This window comes from Rhea pennata, chromosome 16, assembly GCF_028389875.1.
Source record: "Rhea pennata isolate bPtePen1 chromosome 16, bPtePen1.pri, whole genome shotgun sequence".
NCBI lineage: Eukaryota > Metazoa > Chordata > Aves > Rheiformes > Rheidae > Rhea > Rhea pennata.
Genome location: NC_084678.1, coordinates 12884165 through 12905422, shown reverse-complemented (window position 1 = coordinate 12905422; position 21258 = coordinate 12884165). Strand labels below are relative to the sequence as shown.

General features: G+C 50.2%; 1 protein-coding gene across 1 annotated transcript; it reads left to right on the top strand.

Annotated features, from left to right (window-relative positions):
- The first annotated feature begins 3388 nt into the window (after nt 1-3388).
- On the top strand, nt 3389-20714 carry APCDD1L (APC down-regulated 1 like). Its single transcript, XM_062589458.1, has 4 exons — nt 3389-3434; nt 15455-15584; nt 16196-16754; nt 18558-20714. The coding sequence occupies exons 1-4, from the start codon at nt 3398-3400 to the stop codon at nt 19320-19322; spliced, it is 1491 nt and encodes a 496-aa protein (XP_062445442.1). The 5' UTR covers nt 3389-3397; the 3' UTR covers nt 19323-20714.
- The last annotated feature ends 544 nt before the right edge of the window (nt 20715-21258 follow it).

Sequence of the window (21258 nt, the reverse complement as noted above, 5' to 3'; positions counted from 1 at the left end):
CGGTATCAGCGTGTCGTGAGCGCTCCGAGGCGATCGGCAAGGGCGGCGGTGCGTTTCTTTACTACTGGAGAAGAGTGAGACAGGATCTCCCAGCACATCGTGCAGCATGGGAGGCACTGCTCTGCGAATCTCGAGAAATAGGGTGCCCAGGACTGCACGTTATAGCCGGGGGACAGCCTGAGTGGGGCACCGATGACACAAATACCATCCCAAATATCATCGTGTCCCAGCGGAGAACGTAACGCTTCCCTTCCTTCGTCATCTTACAGCAGTCACTGAATAAAGGCTCTGTACGTTGTATTTACGATGAAGATACGTCCTCTGCACATACTAGCTGCTTTTATTTGCGAGTGAAAGAACTAGAATCTGCACCTTATATTTATTTTCTTTCCTTGGATTTCTGAGAAATCCAAGAATCCTCTCCAGGTTTGCTTATTTTCTATACCTTTCTCTGTCCCCACCTGCCACTCTGCATCACGGTAAATCTGTTCGTGAGTCAAGGAGTGTTAAATGTATATAGCTCCCTCCAGAGTTTCTCAGTGAGATTCGTTGGAGTTCTTGTCATGTGGGACTCTTAGCTCTTCTCCTACAAGGTCTCAACAACTGGGCTTTAATTTTCAGTTCCATCCAGTCTTGACTGAGACTTGACAGAAGAAGCTGCAGGTTGGAAGTCATTCACAGACACCAAGAAAGATGCTGGGTGTACCATGAAACCCACTGCAGAACAACATTTCACAGGTGACCATTCGTGGCAGATAAAATTACCTGGCTGAAAATGGAAAAATAGAGTCTGGATGTTCAGAGAGGTTGTTTTTTAAAATGTGTTTTCACTAATATTTTTGAAGTAATTTTGTACCTAAAGATACAGGCTATCCTACAAAGCAGTTAGGGCACATTAATTAGCATTTACCCCATAAAATGCACCTCTTGAAATGGAAATACAGTGCCAGAATGGTTCTACGCAGCCAACATTAGGTGTTCGAGATGCACATACTCAGAACTTTCAGGACACCCACTATTTTCAACTCAGCAGACGCTATATTTACTATTATACTGTAAAATATACTATTACTGATTATTATACTCTAACTTCAGAAGCTTATGGCCATGGCTTTGGGGGGACCTGAGTGTCTATTCAGAGAATCCCTTTATTCAGCCAAACAGTATTTGCAGGGCTGTTGACTTATGTATCTTCCCGGCCTCCTACCTTTATGGGTGGTTGCCTGTCCTTGCTCGTCTGGCAAGGGGAAGAGGAAACATTTGGCCTTCAAAAGTTGGTGATTCACTGCCTTGTATCACTGACACGACTCTGAGTTCAAACACTCTTTACCTGTTTTGCACAGGAATGAATGTTGCACAAGGTGCCAGGCAAGTGGAGCATAGCTAATGCAAAAACACCTTGGTCTGGTTCCCAGTCACCCTGCAGCTGTGTTAGTATTTACAGCACTGTGAGTAAAGCGCTCTTGAATCAGCATAGGAACAGTTTACATTCCCTTTGAATGTGTGAATCGGGCCACACAGTTCTGTTGGAATTACAGGGTATTTGCAATCATTTGTTCCCCTCCACGTGCTTTGCCCAGCAGGTAGTCTGTAATTATTTGATAATAAAAAATTATAGGCATTTTTATATAGCTGGTCCTCCACAGGAGCTGAAGATTACCCAGCAATTTTTACACGAACTGGGAATCTAAGCCTGATGTCCTGGCAGACTTCCAGGTTGGAAGATTACATGGCTGTCGAAATCCTCCTGGTGCTGATCGGCTCTGGTACCCGTCCCATCCCTGCGGAGCGGTGTGCTGAAAACCAGCTGCGCCCACCCCTCCACCATCCCGACCGCGGAGAGGTGGCAGGAGGAGCTCTTCCAAAGAAAATGCACTTATAACCCGGTTACTTTGATAAAGTCCTTTGGGAGCAGCAGGGATGAAAGAAGCCATAGGAATGAAGCCTATTACTGTGCCCTGTTAGTACATTAGTATGATAAAAGCTCATGATAGCTCACATACAATAACTATAATTTTCAAACACCTGTGTAAAAACTATTCTGAAATGGCTTTGCTTTTACTACCCCCACTCCTCAAGGAATACTCTCAAAATATTCCAAAAGAAATCCGACAGCAGTGAGACCAAATTAGCATTAACACATTGGAAGCCTTCATATGGGAAGTGTGCATCCTGAAATGGAGTTTGTTGCTAGTAGAAAATTATTTGTATCATAATTTTTCAGTGTTTTAGTGGACTGGATCCAAAAAGAGTATGTCCTGCTTTGTTAAGGTAACGTCTTGCAAAATGTTTTCATTTTCTCTGGCAGCGTTTTGTAAGGCATTTCTCCCTTTGTCTTTTGTAATTTATGTATTTGTAAATATAGTAAAGCCACAGTGATCTGGACATTTACTGAGAATGACTGGTTTGGGGAATTTGAGAAACAAAAAGAGATAAAAACATCAGCTAGAAAAAGGAGTGCCTGCATTACAAATGCACTTTGTTATTTTTATCTTGGCAAGTGTCATTAAACTTTAATTATTTATACACCCACGACAGATAAGTTTGTCCCACTTTGCAATGAAGATGTTGTGTGTTATTTTTGTCAAAGTAATAAAATCGCAGCAGTGAGACCTGGCTCCAGCCTTCGACACAGCCAGAACTACTCAGCGAATCCGCGAGCACAGAGCGGCTGCGACCGGGCGCCCAGGGCGGGAGGAGGACGCGGATGTCCTTACTCCGTCGGAGGGGCCGCGGGGCCGGCCGCGCCGGGAGCCCACGCTCCGCTGCCCGTGCGGGCGCGCGTGGGTTTGTCGAGGGGGCGCGTACGCCCAGGGCTGCGGCGAAGTCCTGCTCCGCGGCCGCGTGTCCCGGGGGCCCCGCTGGACTCCCGGCCCGGGGGCAGCTTCCCCGAGGGCTCCGCGGGTCCCTGCGGCAGCGCGGGCTGCCAGGGCGGTCTCCCCGCGGCCCCGTCTGAGGGCGGCGGGGCGCGGGGGCGGCGGCAGCCGGGGGCCCCCGGCGGGCCGGCCCGCGGCGGGGCTGCCCCGACGTGCAGCCGCGCGTGGGGCGCAGGCGGCGGAGTCTCCACCTCCTCTGGCAGCGGCAACCTGTAGCTGCCCAGCTCCATTAAAACTATCAGCCGTGCGGGGGGGGGACGCACTTCGCAGCGGAGGCGGGCTGGGTGGGTTCCCTTAAAAAAAAAAATCTTTCTTTCTTTCTTCTTCTTTTTCTTTCTCCCCACCCCCCCCCCCGCCTTTGCAAAGCCCGGGGCTGAGCGGCCGCCGGCGGCGGGGTGCCGCGGCGGAGCGGCGCCGGGGGAGCCGGCGGCGGCCCATGGCCGCGCCGCCCCGCTGAGCCCCGCGGGCGCCGCCGTCGCCCCGCGCCGCCGCCAGCTCGGCCGCGAAGCAGCGCGCCCGCCATGGCCCGGCGCTGGTGGCTCGTCGCGGTGCTCCTAGGTAGGTGGCACCGGCGGGGGGGGGGGGGGGGGCTGGGGAGGGGGCAGCGGGTGGCGGGTGCAGCGGCTTCCCCCCCTTTCCCTCCCGGTACCCCTGCTCCCGGCCGCGGCGAGGGTGCAAGAAGGGTGCAAGGAGGTGCATGGAAATGGCAAGCAGGGGCCCGGGAAGTGCAAGGAGAGTGCATGGAAACTACAAGGAGAGCGCATGGAAATTGCATGGAGAGTGCCCGGGGGTGCATGGAAAATGCAAAGAGGGTGCAAGGAGAGTGCATGGAAATTGCATGGAGGCGGCATGGAAAGTGCAGGAAGGGTGCATGGAAGTTGCGCGGAGGGTGCAAGGAGATTGCAAAGAGGCTGCAAGGAAATGGCACGGAGGGTGCCGGGGATTGTACGGAGGGTGCATGGAAAGTGCAAAGAGGCAGCAAGGAGTGTGCTGGAAGTTGCACGGACGGGACACCGAGGGTGCACGGCAAAAGCGCGGAGGGCGAAGCGGGCAGCCCGGCGGCTCGCGGTGGGGATGCCCGCTGGCTGCGGGGGCAGGCGGCGCCCGGAGCCCCGGTCCCGGGCTCTTTGCCCTGCTCTGCCCTCGCTGCCTGCGCGGCGGGCGCAGGGCTGCGCACCCCCGCGGTGCGCCGGCAGGAGGCCGGGCGGTGGCTCCAGGGCTTTGCAGATCCGCAGGGCATCACCCTTGGGAGCATCCAGCACCTGCCCGGCGAGGGGCTGCTCCAGCCGTCGTGTCCTTCGGGAAAGGCGCATCCGGCGAGGCGCCGCGGGGCTCCCCTTCGGCGGGGCTCTGCTGGAGCCCCCAGGCAGCGGCAGGAGGAAAGGTCCTGCCAGCAGCGGCCGTGGGGGAGAGCAGAGACAGCTGTGCTATGGAGAAGGCAAAGTGATTTGTGGTCAGGGCAAAAAAGCAGAGCCCGAGAGGGCCCCTCAAGCTTGGGCAGTGCATTTCCCTAGGAAATGCGAAGGAGACCCTTAATGGAGAGGTCCCCCAAGCTTGGGCAGTGCATTTCTCTAGGAAATGCGGTGGGGGCCCTTGGCGGAGAGGTCCCCCAAGCTTGGGCAGTGCATTTCTCTAGGAAATGCGGTGGGGGCCCTTGGCGGAGAGGTCCCCCAAGCTTGGGCAGTGCATTTCCCTGCGAAGTGCAGTGGGGGCCCTTGGCTGACACTGCAATGCTGAGCAAAGGAACAGGTGGGCGCGATGCACCTGAGGCCGCGGAGCAGCAAGGGCACTGGAAATCCAGACACTGTTCTCTGCTACGATCTCCCTTTCTGTCACTTAGTATACTCATACAAACTTTGAGGGAAAAAAGTGGTATCACTCCGATTCACCTCTCAAACTGTGAGGCTCGGTTTGGTGGTCATTCCAGAAGGACTGCTGGATGGAGCAATGGGAAGATATTTGCATTAAGGATCAAGGACCAGGCTACAGAAGACAATCCATACGCATTTCTGTAGGGTTACTTCTCAGTTCTCCTGTGGAGTCTTTGCCATATGTTGTTCTCCATATATAAGATTTAAACAGGTTGAGAAATATGTACTCTCCTTCTCCACATATTTGCTCAAGTTGCTTTGCTCAGATATGTTATATGCATCATATGATTGCTCACTTCTAATTTGAATGCTGTTTTCTTAAATCCTCATACACCTTATTTTAGTCCAATCTAATTTAAACCCCCTGCTTGCTTCTTCTGATGTCAGTGGCAAAATTTCCATTGATTTCAGTAATAAAAGTTGGACCTTAAAATATGTTTTAAGCTATTTAGATAGCTAAGTCATATCCAGAACTCATGAAAAAGGTAAGGTTTGCCAGTGACTTCACTGCAAGCAAGACTGACATGGTGTCTTTTGCATAACACTGAACATCAGCGTGACACTCGTGCATAATTAGTAGTAAAAGCACTTTAGCTAGGTAACTGGATCTGATTTTGGAGCCTCCTTCAGCAAAGAACCACTCATTCTTGGAAAAGTCCTCAGAGACTTGCTGAGTTTTTACCTAGGGTTTCATTAAAGTCTTTACATTCCAGTAACACCACACTGATATTTTTCATGTGTAGCTTCTCCTAGATGGTTTTAACATAAAAAGATCTATTCTTGCTTTCAGTGTTTATTTTTAAGTTTGAAAATTGTAGTGTTGGGGTAAGATAAAATGGGCAGTTGCATTCGATGTTGAGATTAGGAAGAGAACCTCATTAGTGATACTATTAAATTAATTATAGACTTGTGTGTGTATTTACACATACACATATGTATTTATTAATAAATTGACACCATTGTCTTTGGTTCAAATGCTTATTTTGGACAGTATTTACTTGGCTAATTTATTTTTAACACATTGGTATTTTTTATTATTCATTTCTCAAGCTAGCCAAAAAATCAACAACTAATGTATTATACCAGATCTTCTGATTTGGCTGTATTTGTTCTTCCCATAATTACAGCTTAGCCATGCTACAAAGTATATGGATATAGATAAAGACAGGGCTGAGATGTAAAAAAAGCACAAGTGAAAAAAATACAGTGTGGTTTCTATATTTTCCCCACAAGCACAAATTGTTGAGTAAGGAGATTTTCAAAAGCCAGAAATTGCTATGAAGAAAACCAAAGCTGGAATCCAAAGCTAGGGGAGGCTGCATCTGGCAGAACAAAGTTTGGAAAGGGATTTTGCTTTCAGTGGGATCCTATGTTTCCCCACAACAGAGCGTATGTCATCTATAAAGACAACGCTTTCACGGATGAGATACAATCAGTGCTAAAATCAACCTCAAAACGAGGAAGCACCTATGCGGTGCTATTACACAATTCCTTTGGTTTTCTTACTTGTTTATTAAGGAAGACAAAGCTCCATAAAAAAGAGAATTCCTAACTTTGTGATTTTAAGATGACGCATCTCGGATTTAATAATTCCGCCAAACTGACAGTCAGAAAGCAATCATTTTAATGTGTGACCTGTCTTCTGTATGGTAAGAGTGCTGCCAGAAACTGAAAATGTAATCCACAGAGCAGCTCCATCTCTACTAAATCGTGTAAGATCTGAGGGCTTAGTAATCTGCAAGCTATTTTTTTTCTGTAGGCAGGTAAAAGGCCTCATGTGCTCAACTGCAAAATTAGGATATTTCTGTTTCTGTGTACTAGGAGAAAAATGCTGATGTCTATTTGAAATGTCAAAGCTGCAGACTGTTAAGTGATACCAGGGTTGAAACTCATCCTTTTTTTTTTTTTTTTTTTTTTTTTTTTTTGAGTTTTAGCAGGGCGATTGTGCGATAGTAACGTCCTTCATACTGATGTTTTCTCATTTGCAGTGTTAGTAGCTTATTAGATCATGACTGGGGTGGAATGGAGCCGAGGAAGCTGCGGTGAAGCCCAGCTCCCGTGGTGCTGTTAGACAGACGTTTGGATCAGTTCGGCAGCGGCTCCAACACCTTGCGCTCGGTGTGATGGTGCAAACGTCACCAGAAGTCTCACCACGGAGTGTGCAAAGAGACAGGCCCGAGGATTAAGTTTTATGTTATAAAATAATACTTTAAACTGGAGTGAATCCTAAACCATTACATTTGGTTGACTGGTGAAAGTCCCCCCTGGTTTCTGCTGGGAAATCTGAGCCGCTGGCAAATGTGGGACGTGTTGGCCTCGTCCGAGTCGGTGCCAGAGATCCCTCAGAAATGAGCTTTCACCTGGTGTTTTAGATCGATTTATACACCAAACTCCCCACAGAATCACCTTGTTTTTGCTCTTACTAAATCCCGAAGTGCTGGACACTGGCAGGTTGTGACTTTCAAGCATCTTTTTCCAGCGTTGATACAAAAATGGCGCTTTGTTTTTAAAGCTTTCCAGAAGAGCTTTTTCAGAGGAAAAAGAAAACCTTTTCCCAATTAGACTCATTGGAAAAGACCAATGAAAATAGAAGTGACAGCAGAGTTTTGTGGCAAAGAAATTACAAAGTTCTGCTAATTCTGAGTAGCGCAAGCCCCGTTATTAGATTATGCAGCACGTAGGTTGGATGTCAACTTCGATTTTGGCATCTGCCGGCAAAGTTGAGAGAACTGGAACACATCAAAACTTGGCTAATGTTGACAGGCAAAACAGTAGGCTGAAATTTCAGGCTATCTAGAAACCACACCCAGACCCCAAAACACATGTTAAAAGTAACTCACTTTCTGCGCTTCAGCTGAACAAGTAACTGTTTTCTGTGGGCGCCTGTGGCTCTAAGCTAAGTCCGTGTGGGTGTTGCCGGTGCGGGCCGTGTATCGGATTACCACCTTTCTGGGGAACAGTTTTCCCGCGGGTACCGTCCGCTGTGCCTCCTTTCGACTGCCCTGCTCGTCCGTCGCTTTGCGGGAGCCGAGTGGCCACCTCGGACTGTTAGATCCTGGCGGATCCTGGGTTTGCGGCTGTGAACTGTACCCTGGCAGCAGTGCCGGGTGCAGACCTGCTGTGGTGGGTGCTAAATGGGGGGCGGAAGGGTGGATCTCGCTCTAGCGGGGTTTGTCGTCTGGTTTCCCGGGTGTGAGCTGCCTGCTGGGGTTGCCCCCGGCTCCCGGGTTAGCCCCAGCTCCGCGGTCCTTCTCCTCCTCGGTGCTGACGCCGGGCGAACATGTATGGGCGGTTATCAGGTCCCGTCTCGGCCAGGCTGCGCGCACCGGGGTCCTTCCACCCCCGCGTAACCCAGCGCCTCCCACCCCCTCGTCACGTTTTGTTGTTCTGCTCGCAGCCCCCACCGGCTCCCGTTGCTCATTTTGCCCTGGGTAAATGCTGTATTTATGTTAATATCACGTGGTGGGTGGTCCTCTCGGTGCTCGCGGTCTCTGCCAGTGATTCCGATGTTTGAAATGAGGTTGGCATTTTATAGCCAAGTCATTGCTTGATTACCAGTTCCGCTCCTCAGAGCACTCCAGGAAAAAAATATGCTTAGCCACCACTATTAAAAATGGCCTTGATAGCCACTAATAAAGTGTCTCTGTGCAGAGGTTAGAGGGAATTGCCAAACCTGCATGGGTGCTCCATGTATTGGAGATGACGGCTTGCCATTAATTTCAAAACCATGTGCAGTATTTTCTAATGAGTTTCCATCTCTTCTAAATTAAGGAAGATAGATGTAATATTTCCCATTCAGCTAGAATATAAATTCCATTTAGAAAGTTTTAACTAAATCATGATTATTGTTCAGCCTTGGACTGAGTTGATTTGCTTTGGTTTTTTGAAGGGAAATGCCCTCCCCCAAGTGTTCTCCCCAGTCTCTCACCAGCTATATATCCAGGAGATTAGAGATCATCTCCTCGTGGTTTCCTATGGCATGAAAATCAAATTTACACTTCCATGAGGGTTTGAGGAAAAAAGCTCCAGCATTGCCCTTCTTTGTGGCCCTTCCTTTTGCTTTTTGCCTCTGCATTTCTCGGTGCCAGACTTCTGCGGCAAGACTGGCCCCGCTGTGTTTCTGTTGTCTGAACCCGTTTGCTTTTTGCAGCGCTGGCCGATGATGAAAAAAGAAGGGATGTACCTATAATCCCGTCGGTCCCTACCTTGCCTGATGAACCATCCCTCTCCCTCCGGCCTCTGCCCTGCCCGTTTGTGGGAGCAGGAGGAATTGGTGCAGGGCAGCCCCGCGACCGCTGCGACTTCAGCTCCCAGCGAGAGCCTCCTGCCCCAGGCGCTCGTCCGCTCTCCGGGGACACCGACTGCCCGAGAGCTCCTGGGAGGCTGCGCTCACACGTGCCTCTAGTGCTGGGGTTTCTCCTCACGCTGCCGCAGTCTTCTGACAACTCTTGTGTGTCTCCCTTGGCTCGCTTGAGCAGAGGGCATCCTGTATGCCATTTCTCCCTTGTACCCCCTCGTTCTCCCGATCCGTATTTACTGCCAGTGTGTCCTCCGCCTGTGCAGAAGGGCATTTTCTGAATAAGGACGTGGCCCTGTGGTGTTAGCAGCGAGGGCTCTTTGCTGACCCCATGAAAGCAGGATCAAGCCCTATAGTCCCGGTGCAGGGTTGGGCCTGCTTTTCTTCTTCGAGGTGAACAGCCGCAGAGGACAATCTTAAGAAGGCATTTTACTGAAACGTGATGTGTGCTGAAGATCTTCGAGGTGCGGGAGTCGACATCTCCGCCTCACCTTCCTCGCCACAGCGCCCGTCTATCTTGCTTCACGGTCCTGCTGCCGTTTCTTTCCTGAAGCCGCAGGCGCAATCCTGTGTCCTAGCGGAGCCGGCGAGTTCCCCTGAAGGAGAGCGAGCTTGAGCACAGGGTTCAGCAAATGCTCTCGCTCCTGTGTGGCCTCTCTGGAGTCGGGGCAGCTGGCATGGATTAGGAGGAACAGTTTTACCGAAACTGCAGCGTCTTTGCTGGCAGGAGTCAGCCGGTCTGGTAATACAAAGCACAAGGTGAAGTTTCACCAAGTAGGGTAGCCATGTGTGAGAGGTAACTTAAGCCTGGGGAATCTGGTTTCTCCACTTTGTTAGGATTGTACTTTCCGACTGAAGTCAAGTGCCCTACCACGGCGCGGCAAAGCCAGTTTTGATTAAAACATCCAGGTTTTGCTTTGGCAGTGATTTCATACTACCAGGTTGCCAGTTGTTGCTGACAAAAGCTCTGGTGAGATGGAGTTCCTGGACTTGCTGCTTACAGGAGAGAGAAATGATACCGTGATTCCATGAGCAAAATACTATCTTTTCTTGCGCTATAAAAAAAAACATTGTAAGTGCTTCACCGTTTTAATTGTGGACATGAGATAGATCAGGCAATGATCACAGCTTCAGAGGAAAGCTAGGCTAAAGCCTTAAAATACAGTGCCTGAACCTGTCTTCCAGTGTGCCTGAAGATACATGGTGAAGGTATGTTTTGAAAAGATCCTGAGCTCACTGAGAATTTCGAATCAGCTGAGTTCCCTCCCAGGATTTGCAGGATTTCATACATCGTTGTACCCCTGTGTACAGAAGACTCCGGGGATGCTCTGCAATGATCCCACCGTATGTAATACTTTGCTGGCTGTCGTTAAAGGAATAACTGACAAACATTTAGTGGATTCAGAGCACTTTGCAAATAGCATGAACTGAGCATCAGACTGGTAAAACAGCTATATGTAATTATACCTGTTTTACAGGCAAATAAGGGATGAATAATAGAAATACTTCTCCAGAAGCCAAATAGTACTGCAGTGAAAGAGCTGGCATCTTCCCTGTACCACTTGACTACATTTTGGCTTCAGTTCAGGGAGGCATTACTAATCAGGAAAAATGCTCATGCACTGGCTTAATTTCAAGCACATGCTTAAGTTTCAGTGAAACCAATTAGAATTAAGCCTGTGCTTAAGTGCTGTCCTGAACTGGGTTCGGTTTGCAGATAGGCAAAATGTAAAGTTGTGCTGTGATGCAGTTCTCCTCCACACTGGATTATATTTAAGTTTTATAACTTCATAATATTATAATATAAAATATATCTCTTCCCACAAAATTGTTCCCCTGGGAATTTCTTCTTCTGTGTGAATTAAAGCATGATTAACTTAATCTCGACACAAATGCAAGAGAAATGGATTTGCTAAATACAAACATTTCTTTGCTTTTGAAAGAGTGCCTTTTTCCTTTAGTGCCTAACCCAGAATCCATTCTGCATGCTCTCAGGAGAAAAGAATGCCAAAGAAAGACTGCTTTGCTCCATTAATGAAGTCTCTGTGTTTAATTCACTTATACAGAGTATATTGATATATTTCTTATCATCCATTTCATTCCAGTCTGAACATTCCTCGCAAAATATCAAAGGTTTTATGTCATCTCTAGATGAAGAAATATGTAATGCCCCATGACTTCAGGCACTGATCTTATCCCTGTAAATGGGTGACTAACTGAAACATTAGAATTATAAATGGAAATAATAAATTCTAGCCATGGGAGGCAATAACATGTAACAGATTAACCAGTGCAGCCCTAGAGAAGAGTTGATGTGCAGTAACTAATTCAGTGCAAATTGTAATGTATGCATTTTCTCCTCTATTTCTAAAGAAGCAGATGTGTGACTCAACTTTGCTTTTTTCCACCAGTCTTCTTGGAAGAACACAAACAGGATTTGTTTCCAGCAAGGCATATTACAGTATTTCTCTCCTGCTTGATGGTTTTTTCCCTTTAAAAGTGAGATTGGACCCAGCACTTGCGTAGCACAAAGCCAGTGGTAGGGTTTCATTTTCAGGCTTGGCCATGGCCTAGGAATCTTTCAGTCTAATTTCAACAAGAATTTACTTTGCATAGGAATTTCCAGGTCTGCCTTTCTATCATTTGATGCTATGAGTCTGATTTTTCTAAAAGCTGCTTGTCGAAACGAGCGTACAGAGTGCTCGATGAGCATTTGTTGCTGCTGCTATCTCTGGGCTTGATGCAGTCGCGGGTGATCGCGGTGGGCCGCCTCCATCGCTGGGTACGGGCACTTCTGATATTGCCTGACGTACACATGCAGCCCTGTTGCTTGGAGACTTGGGGCTGGTACTTTGGATGCAACATCCACCAGAAAGCTGGAAAAAAGACCCTGTCCTGTCTAGCTGCTGGACTGAAAAGCTCTCTGGAAACGCTTCTGGTTCATCAATAGGCATGTAGGATAATGACTGAGTGGAAGAGATTGCAGCTGGGATTTTTTTTAGATTTTTCCCGTAATGAGTATTTTAGCCTTGAAGAAGAACTGTGAATAAATCCTTCCCCTTCCACCCAGTAACTCTATAAAGCAGTTAATTTGCACCTCTTTTAAGATGGAGAGAGGAGCTGCTCTGGTGTGCCTTGGAAGAAGCTGAGTTACAGAGTGACATGTAAGTGACAGCCACTTTCTGCTGCTCTTCAAATAGAAACGTGCCCTAACTATAGATTTTTAGGCTGAAACTGAACTTTTCCAGGTTGAAAGGATGTTTGATTCTGGTGTGGCTGGGCTGGAGTATTTAAGAGCGAAGAGCAGCAACAAAATTTGGACAGAGGCCAATAGCTCTTGGTTTGAGGATGCATCCAGCTTGATGTGTTCAGTTAAGTAAGGCAAAATCCCCAGGAATTCCCATCATGTCAAATATTTATATTTTGGATTTTTTCCCTTTATTTCCCCCCCATAAAGTTTCATCCTGATTATAAAAATTGCCATTTTCTACTGAGTGTGTTAAAGTCTTGTGTTATGTTGCCAAAGTGTCTGTGCTCTAAAATAATGTAGACTTGTAGTGTTTTTGCCAAAAGTAGCAATAAGGATTCAGTCAAATATTGAAGCTTCCAGTGCCATAAACACACGCACAGGCACACATACAACACAGCGAGTTCAGAACTGGGCCATGTTCTGTGCTGTAATTTCAGTGTAACTGTAGATTAACTGCACTGACACCTCTAGAGTCTTTCTGTGGTCATGAGCAAGAGCAAATTTAGCCTTATATTCTGTTACTTCTAATACAGATTTTTTTTATTCTACTCGATCCTATAGGATAATTATTTCACACATACAGTAAGCGTTTGGATTCTCCTTTAACTGAAGGATCTTAAAAAACATTGCCAACAATTAGCCCTAATGATAGGTAGTCTGACAAAACCTGACTTACTTTGCAGCTGAATAAAGAAATACCCAGGAGTAAGAGATTTCCCCGAGGCCGCAGAGCAAAGTCATGGCAAGCTGGGGTGAGAGCGCAGAGCCCTCGCTCCTGCCGGCGCATCCCTGGAGCAGCCTGCAGCGGATGCTGCCGTTGCCAGATGAAACACTCAGCTGATAGCAGAGCAGTTTGTCTTTCGATACTGTCCCCTTTCCGTAGGAGAACGCAAAGGAACCGCTTTTTAGGAAGCACTAGCACAAGCAGTTGTGAAGGGGCTAGCTACCCTGCTGAGCATTTTAAGCCCCTGAAGATGGTTAAAACAGTGTAATTGTGAGCCTGCTCCAAAAAGACCCCTTAACACTAATAATACATCTTTCCCGCTAGTTTACGCACCGTGGTGCTTAGTGGGGTAACAGAAAATCCGAGGCCAGTTTCACTAGCCTTTAGGTAGGTGGGCTGGCTTCCTTGGCTGCTCTTCGCCTTGTCTGGGGGCTTCGTTTTCCAGGGGTTTATTCCCTTTGCATCAGCTCGAGCTCCGGAGCGGCCGTAAGGACGCGGCAGAGCTGCGCTGGCTGTGCTGCCTAAGGCCTGCGCAGACCACAGTTCCCCAGTGACTCCCAGTCTGCGTGGCAGGGGTGACGCTGCCTTACCACACTAGTGATAAACTACTACTTGGACAGAAATCTCCCCGATTTGCCACATGTTCAGAAGCCTTTGGCTCGCACAACAGAAGTTTAGTTATTGAATTGCGATTTGGTTTGATCTGGGGCTTGTGCATGCATTTGGCAAGTTTGGACGCTGAGGTTTTTTAATGGGGATTTAACCCGGTGCGTGTGCGATGCGTTGATGCCGGGGTGCGAGGCTCCCTGCCGTGGGAATCGGGGCGCCTCCCTGGCAGACACCAGCTGCTCTGGCCCTGCCTGGTTGTAGCTCTGCTACATCCTGGGCTTCTGAGCCAGTGGTTTGAGGCAGATCTGTATGCGCTAACTTGTTTGCAAATACTTGTTGTCAGAAAGGTGCTGGTCAGCAAGGGGGTTCCTGTCTCCAAGGGTGCACCTTCTCCAAGGGCGAGGCCCCGCGGGAGCAAGGGCACACGTTGGGCTGCCCTCACCCCTCCACCAGGACAGCTGGGAAGGGCTTTTGGAACAGGAAAGGCTGCAAACTCTGCAGTGATGCTGAGGTAGTTCGGGAAGAAAATCCTCTCCGGGGAAATCCTGTCCTGCAGCTTTTCAGAAGGTGTAGCAAGATGTTTAAACCATAGCGTGGTGCGTGCAGATGTTCAGCACCCTCACTTTGCGGGGAAGAAGTATATATATAGGCAAGCTGGAAAGCAACCCATGTCCTAACCACCATGGGTACATAGTGAATGAAAGCTGGCTTGAAGATTTCCAGCCCACTACTAGGTAAATTACAGAGTAGAGCGAGGGAGAGCGAACCCCGGCTGGGCTAATAAACCCAAGACAGCCTGCCCTGGTCTGGACCAGCACCAGGCTGAGGGATGTGGCTTTGCCAGATGGACAGTTGTACAGCAGCAAAGAAGTCGGTGGGGTTTCAGGGTTTTCACTGAGGGCTCGTTTTGTGCAAAGCCCAAGTTTCTTACAAAGGCAAAGTCACGGTGAATAGAACAGAAGTTTGCTAAAGTAAAGAATGTGTAACATATATGAATACATGTATGTGTGTATATATATGTGTGTGTGTGTGTGCATGCAAGGGTCTTCGGGATTTAGCTGAGTGTTCACACGTTCCCTAAGCCAATAACATCCGTTGTTATGGGAAATGAGGTAAGTGACAGAATTACTGTCCTTATGGCAGCGACAGGCAGGGCTAACGTTCCCGTGCTGCAATTCCCCGTTTCCGTAACTGCTCAACAACAGCTCGGCAGGGAGAACCTGCACGGGGAACCCTCGGCTGCGTCTGAAGGTTTCATCGGAACCACGGCTGGATTCAGAGGGAACTCTAGTTAAAGAGCAGTAAAATTCGTATTCCGTATCCTTAGCTAACACCTGGCTTCTTAGCTAACCCGTGTTGGGTTTCACGCTCCAACTAGGTCTCCTGGCTAACGTAACCAAGGAGCTCGCTAGGCAGCGGGGGCTAAAAGGGAGCCATGAGGCCCGGAGCGCCGGGCGCTCGGCAGGAGCGGGCTGCAGGTACCCGGCCGGTCGCGGCAGCCTTTCCCGGGCGGGACCGTGCAGCGGGTGAACCCGCGGGGCGGCCGAAGCGCCCGAGCGCCCCGCTCGGAGCCGCCGGGCCGGGCCGGGCCGGGCCGTGCCACGCCGTGCCGTGCCGTGCCACGCCGGGCCGCGCCCTTGCGGCGCTCGGGGCTCCCGCGCGGCGCCCTGCTCCGCGCCGGCGGCCGCGCGGGTTTTGCAGCTGGAGTTTTGCAGCTGCAGCAGATTGGGGCGTGTTTGGGGGGTGGTGGGGGGGGGGGACACGCCCGCCCCCGCTGCCCCCGCGGCTGACGGCGCCTCTCCCTCTCGCTCTCCCCCCCGCGCGCAGCCTGCGCGGCCGCGGAGGCGCCGCTGCGCTGGGAGCCGCGGTGCCGGCAGCAGCTGCGCCACCTGCAGGACGGCGCCAGGATCGCGGCGCGGCTGCCGCCCCGCCTGGAGGGGCACTGGGTCTCCACCGGGTAAGGCACCCCCGAGCGCGGGCACCCCCCCGGCCCCCCCGGGCACACAGCGCTGCCTCGGGTACCCCTGGGCACAGGGCTCCCCTGGATGGGGCGGGCCCCCCCACCGGGCACCCCCTGGGCACCCCGGGGTGTGGAACCCCGAGCACCCGCCGGGGAGGCACCCTGCGCACTGGACACCTCTCGGTAAGGCACCCCCGGCACACCTGGGTGCGGGGCACTCCCCAGGCACCCCTCCCCCCCATGGGCACCCCCGGGCACCCCCAAGGGGGGCACCCCCGGGCCCCCTTCCAGCCCCTGCTTGCAGCTAACGGGCGCGCGGGGCGCAGCCGGCTGCCCCGTCCCCTCCCCATCCCGCTCCTCTCGCTCGCAGGCGTGCTGCAGAGCAGCTCACCAAAAAGCCCTGAGTGGCACCGCGGCATTTCGCCAGCGCTGCCCGAGCTCGCCGCAGGCTGCTGCTGCCACCTGCGCTCCCCTTGCCCCGGCCCCGGCGCGCTCGGAGCCGGTCCAGCGCGCTTGTGCCGGCTGCACGCGGCGGCTGGGATTTCCGCGGGGAAGGGCAGACCCAGCTCCCGCCGGCGCACGGCTCACGACGCTGCCTTGGTCCCCAGGTGCGAGGTGCGGCCGGGCCCCGAGTTCCTCACCAGGTCCTACCTCTTCTACTCCAACCGCCTCTTCAAGGCCCACCAGTTCTACTACTGGGACCCGTCCTGCCGCGAGCCCTCCTACTCCCTCGTCATCAAGGGCAAGCTGCGGCTGCGCCAGGCCTCCTGGATCACCCGCGGCGCCACCGAGGCCGACTACCACCTGCACAAGGTGGGCATCGTTTTCCACAGCCGGCGCGCCATGCGGGAGGTCGCCGCCTGGATCAACCGGACCTCGGGAGCGGGCTGCAGCGGCTTCCTGCCCCCGGGGCGCAGCTGGGCTCCCGGGGCGCTCTACGAACTGCTGAGCGCCAAGACGGAGCGCGACTGCACCGCCGCCCTGGGCTTCGCCATGCACGAGCTCAGCCTCGTGCGGGTGGAGCAGCACCACCAAGCCTTGCTGCAGCCCCAGCAGCGCGGCAGCCGGCTGGTGGAGGAGCTCTACCTGGGGGACATTCACACCGAGTGGGTGGAGAGGCTCCACTACCGGCCGACCGGTTATCAGCGACCTCTGCAGAACGCCGTGGTAAGAACGACGCTTTTACGGTAAAAATTCGGTGCTTTTGTGGGGAGCCTGTTGCAAAGAGAAGCACTGCTCACCTCTAGGAAACGCAGAGCCTGCACCAAGGTCAGGGCCTGGGCTGCCCAGCGGTGGGGGCTGCCCAGCGGTGGGGGCTGCACGCTCCGATGTCTGGCATCCCTCTCGTTATTTCTTTGCATGTCCTTCAGGCCTAGAGAGGAGCAAGGAGGCCAGCATCTCCCATTAAATCGTTATTTCTCCATGTAATGCTATTAGAAGAGGAAGTTGCCCTGAATACAATTATGCTGTTACGCAGAAATCAGGCTTTCACTCTGGCGTATGTGGAACTGAGCAAGAGCGACTTGGTTGCTTTTTAATTTTTTTTCTTTTGCCAGCAGGTTGGTTTGTTTCCAGAAAAAAACGTATTTTTAGTTGAATCTTAATTGATCAATTCAGAAATGGCTGAGTGGTGAGATAGGCTGAAAAACCTCTCTGAACATTAGCAGACAGAACTGAACTAAACGGAAAAAAATCTTTTGGGGGGCAGCTTTTGGGGGTAGCATTTCCTCCCACCCTGAACTACACCAACTGAGCCCCGAAAGAGCAGAAGAAAAGCAGAGCAACGCCTCTCTCCCCCTTAAAAGTAACATTCTCAGATTGGTTAAATTTGTGTTATCTTGGGCCAAAACCATATATATGAGCAAAACCAGATGGTAAACATAAACACTTTTAAAAGTTAATTTAAACCCAAACCTAAAGATACTGAAATTCGCTCTCTGGATATAGCACTGTAATTAATCAGCTAACAGCTCTCCAATGTAGCAGCACATGATGTCACCACCTGGCGATAATTAGAAGCTGCCATACGTTAGAAATAACTTCACACGCCTGCTTTAAACGAGTAAGATTTTTGGCTTCATGACTATGGTGATAATTTTATTGGGCAGAGAGGTTTGGTTTGATTTTGTTTTGTTTTTTGTTACTTAGCTAATAGCCCTTTGACTGCTCTAGTAAGAGAGCTGTGCAGCTATGTTAGGAATTATTTTTTAGCGCACGTTAAGAAAACACCACTCTTATTCCCTTAAATCTATCTGTTCTAAAACAACCCATTCTCCCCAAATTACCTTTCATTATCAAAGAATTTCCTGCCTAAGGAGAGCATACACGTTTCTCGACTTCTGGGATTATTTAGCCATACTGTACTGTGTACTGTCAGCACTCGTTAACGTGACAGTAGCAGTAAAGCAAGCTGAAAATGACTAAATTACAGTAGACTCCAATCAACTTGCATGTAAATTACCCAGCCTGCAGTTAACTACCGAGTTATTTAACCTTGCTGCACACGACGGTTCGGTCAAGATTAGCTCTTATTCTGGAAAATGATGCAATGTTTGAACCCTGGTTATTTAAAAATAAATCAGTTGTGATATATGAAATACAAGAAAAAGTTCCCAGCTAGAAAAAAAAAAAAAAGAAAAACCTCCTGGCATTCGATCCGCCGCAGGACTGCTTTGGCTCAGCGCTCTGCTCAGCGCCCAGGCGGGGAACCAGAGGTCGGGTCCTGGCTTTGCTGGAGGTTTTCTCCTCTCCACCTCCGAGGCGACGGCTGTGCCGGCGCTCAGCGCCCGCCCGCGGCCGCAGAGGGCCCGAGCGGCGGCTCCTCTCGCTCAGTCCGCTCGGACGCCTCGGGCCAGGCTCGCCGCAGACGAGCGCCCTGGCGCGGGAGGGGGCTGTCTGAGCCTTTTAGAATACTCCGAAAGGGCTTTTTGCCTGTACGTTTATAAAAATGCTATTTTTTGCCTTCCGCAGCACCACATGCATCCGTGCCCAGCCTGCGGGATTATATACAGAGCTGACGAACACCATCCGCCCATATTACCCGTGAGAGCTGAGCTGCCGATGCAGCTGAGCGGCAGCTGGGTGAGCACCCACTGCGAGGTCCGGCCGGCCGTGCTTTTCCTAACCAGGTACTTCATCTTCCACGGTAGCAATCACACCTGGGAAGGTTATTACTATCACTACTCCGACCCTCTCTGCAAGCAGCCGACTTTCACCATCTACGCGTCCGGGCGTTACACCCAAGGCATCCCCTCCTCCAAAGTGAGGGGTGGCACCGAACTGGCTTTTAAAGTCACCCAGGCTCGGGTGACGCCGATGGACCAGGTGACGGTGATGATGCTCAACTCCTCGGAGCCGGGAAGCTGTGGGCTCACAAATTCCTGGCGCGCTGGGATGGAGCAGGATATAACGCCCACGAATGGATGTTTGGCTTTGGGCATCAAGCTGCCCCACACAGAGTACGAACTTTTCAAAACGGAGCAAGATGCCAAAGACCGCAGCTTGCTGTTCATTGGCGAAAGGCCCACAGATGGATCCAGCCCCGACCATCCAGACAAGCGACCCACGTCGTATCAGGCACCTCTAATTCAGTGTGCTGGGGCATCAGAGGAATTCTCTAAATATGTTAGTCTGAAATACTTGGGAAAACAGGATGCTAATGGGAACGAAGCACTAAAACCTTTGCCTGTGGCCTTTTTATTGTTTATAGCACTGCAGGTTTTAAGATGGGACTAGCTGTCTGTTCAGGTACAGCACAGAATTCAGATAGTCCTGGTGCTAGGGTGATTTTATATCCTTCAGATGAGCACATCTGGAATCAGTTTTGCTTAGATTTGGAAACACTTTGAAAAAAAAAAAAGCAGTGAGCAAAGCCAAGAAGATATGCCTGACTATATACTGTTTGTGCTGTGGCTTTATTGCCTAATCTTCCCTCTTTGCCTACAAATCTAATGTGGTGAGATGGAAGCATTGCACATTGCAATAGATAATTTAGCAATAAGAGAGAAAAAAAAAGCTACATCAATTACAATTGCTGCTTTGAGCTTTTGACACTGCTAAGATATAATCAAGAGCTTGATTCAGATGTAATTCAAACATCCAAAGTGTTGGCTGCTGAGTTTCTTTTAGGTTACATTCCCTCCCGTCATACTCCTCATTGCTGTTTTTGAAAATTCAGATCTGCAGTGTCAGTCAGCAATAGTCAGCAAGTGCTCTTGATAAGGGCACTGTTAATATTTCCTTCCTCAGTTTATAGACTTCTCCTGCAGTTTTCATGTATATGTACACGGACAGATATGCAGTGTACAGTTTTCCACTTAGGTATGTGCAAAAAAGCAGCCCCCACTGAACATTACCTGGACAGACTGCTGTGCCTGGCCGTGGTCAGATTACGCAGTAAGTGGACAAAGTCTCTGTGCCCGACTGCTCCCAACCTTCAGCTGCACGGAGCTGCGGGCACCGCGTCCGTGTTGCGTTATTCTGGCCTTTCCCATCACCTGCACCGGGCCGCGCTTTGGGAAGGGGGCAGCGGCCACGTTACTGCCGCCCTTGTCCAGCCAGCAAAGCACGGCCAGGCAGCCAGCGGCTCCTGCTCGTCACGGAGCTCACGGAGCCAAAGAGCGCGTATAGTGCAAGCCTTCTTAGGCCATGTATTTTCACTGTCTCCTCTTTAGTAAGTGTTCTGGCACAGAAATTATTAATTTAGCTCTCAATCCAGCCACATTTATGTAAGGATGTTTCATAGATTTGCCATTAGTGAACAAGGTGCTGAGGAAATACTCTGCTCAGATAGCACATCAGGTCAAACTGATTTCTAGTGACAAGAAGGACAAAGTAAGAAGTTATATTCCTTTGTCTGCTGCAGTTAAGAAGCATGTAACTTACTTGGAGAAGACCTCCTCCCAGTAGCTAAATCCTCTCCAAACAAGCCTATATATCTTATTCGCCAAGGATATTTTGTTAAACTAGCTATGCAATAGCTACCTTCTTAATACTGTATTTACAAACCTGCAGCTTGTACTTAGATAATTTATGGGTTTTATAACATATAAATACTTCTGGGGGATCTGTACATGAACAAATAATTCAAATGAGATACTTATTAAATGCATACAATTGTGATATAAATGTTGTCAGCATATTTTACCAAGCCTGGAACATGCGAATATGCTTCTAAGGGGATACACAAAAAGGCCAAGCTTGGCTAACTTATCTCTGTAATCAGCTGCCCTCTGCAGTATGGAGAAAGAGACTTCTCCAGGTGCCAAGTCAGCAGGGAAAATCAGTCTCCCGCCTCCTAGTCCTCTTTCTTCACTCACCATAGTGAAAACTTCCGCAGGTAAAGCACTCCTGCAAAATACCTCCCGCCATTGCTAAGGGTTGCTGTGTTTTGTTGCCTGCTATTGCATGGAGATCCACAAGCAAACGTTTAAAGAACGGGGAGTGATTATAAACCACCTAGTGCACCTACCTCCTTCGGGGCCCTGCCAGGAGGCGCTTTACCCACCCACCCTGGGCAAAGCCAACAAGAACCGCCAATTGGGAGGCCACCCAAAAGGGTCCCTTTCTCCTGTGGTGTGAGAATTAAAGTTTACCTCAGCTTGTGAAGTTGTCTTTGCAAGATTCCTGTTAAAATGCTATGAAGCAAGGGAAAGCCCCGGGTAGTGTAGCT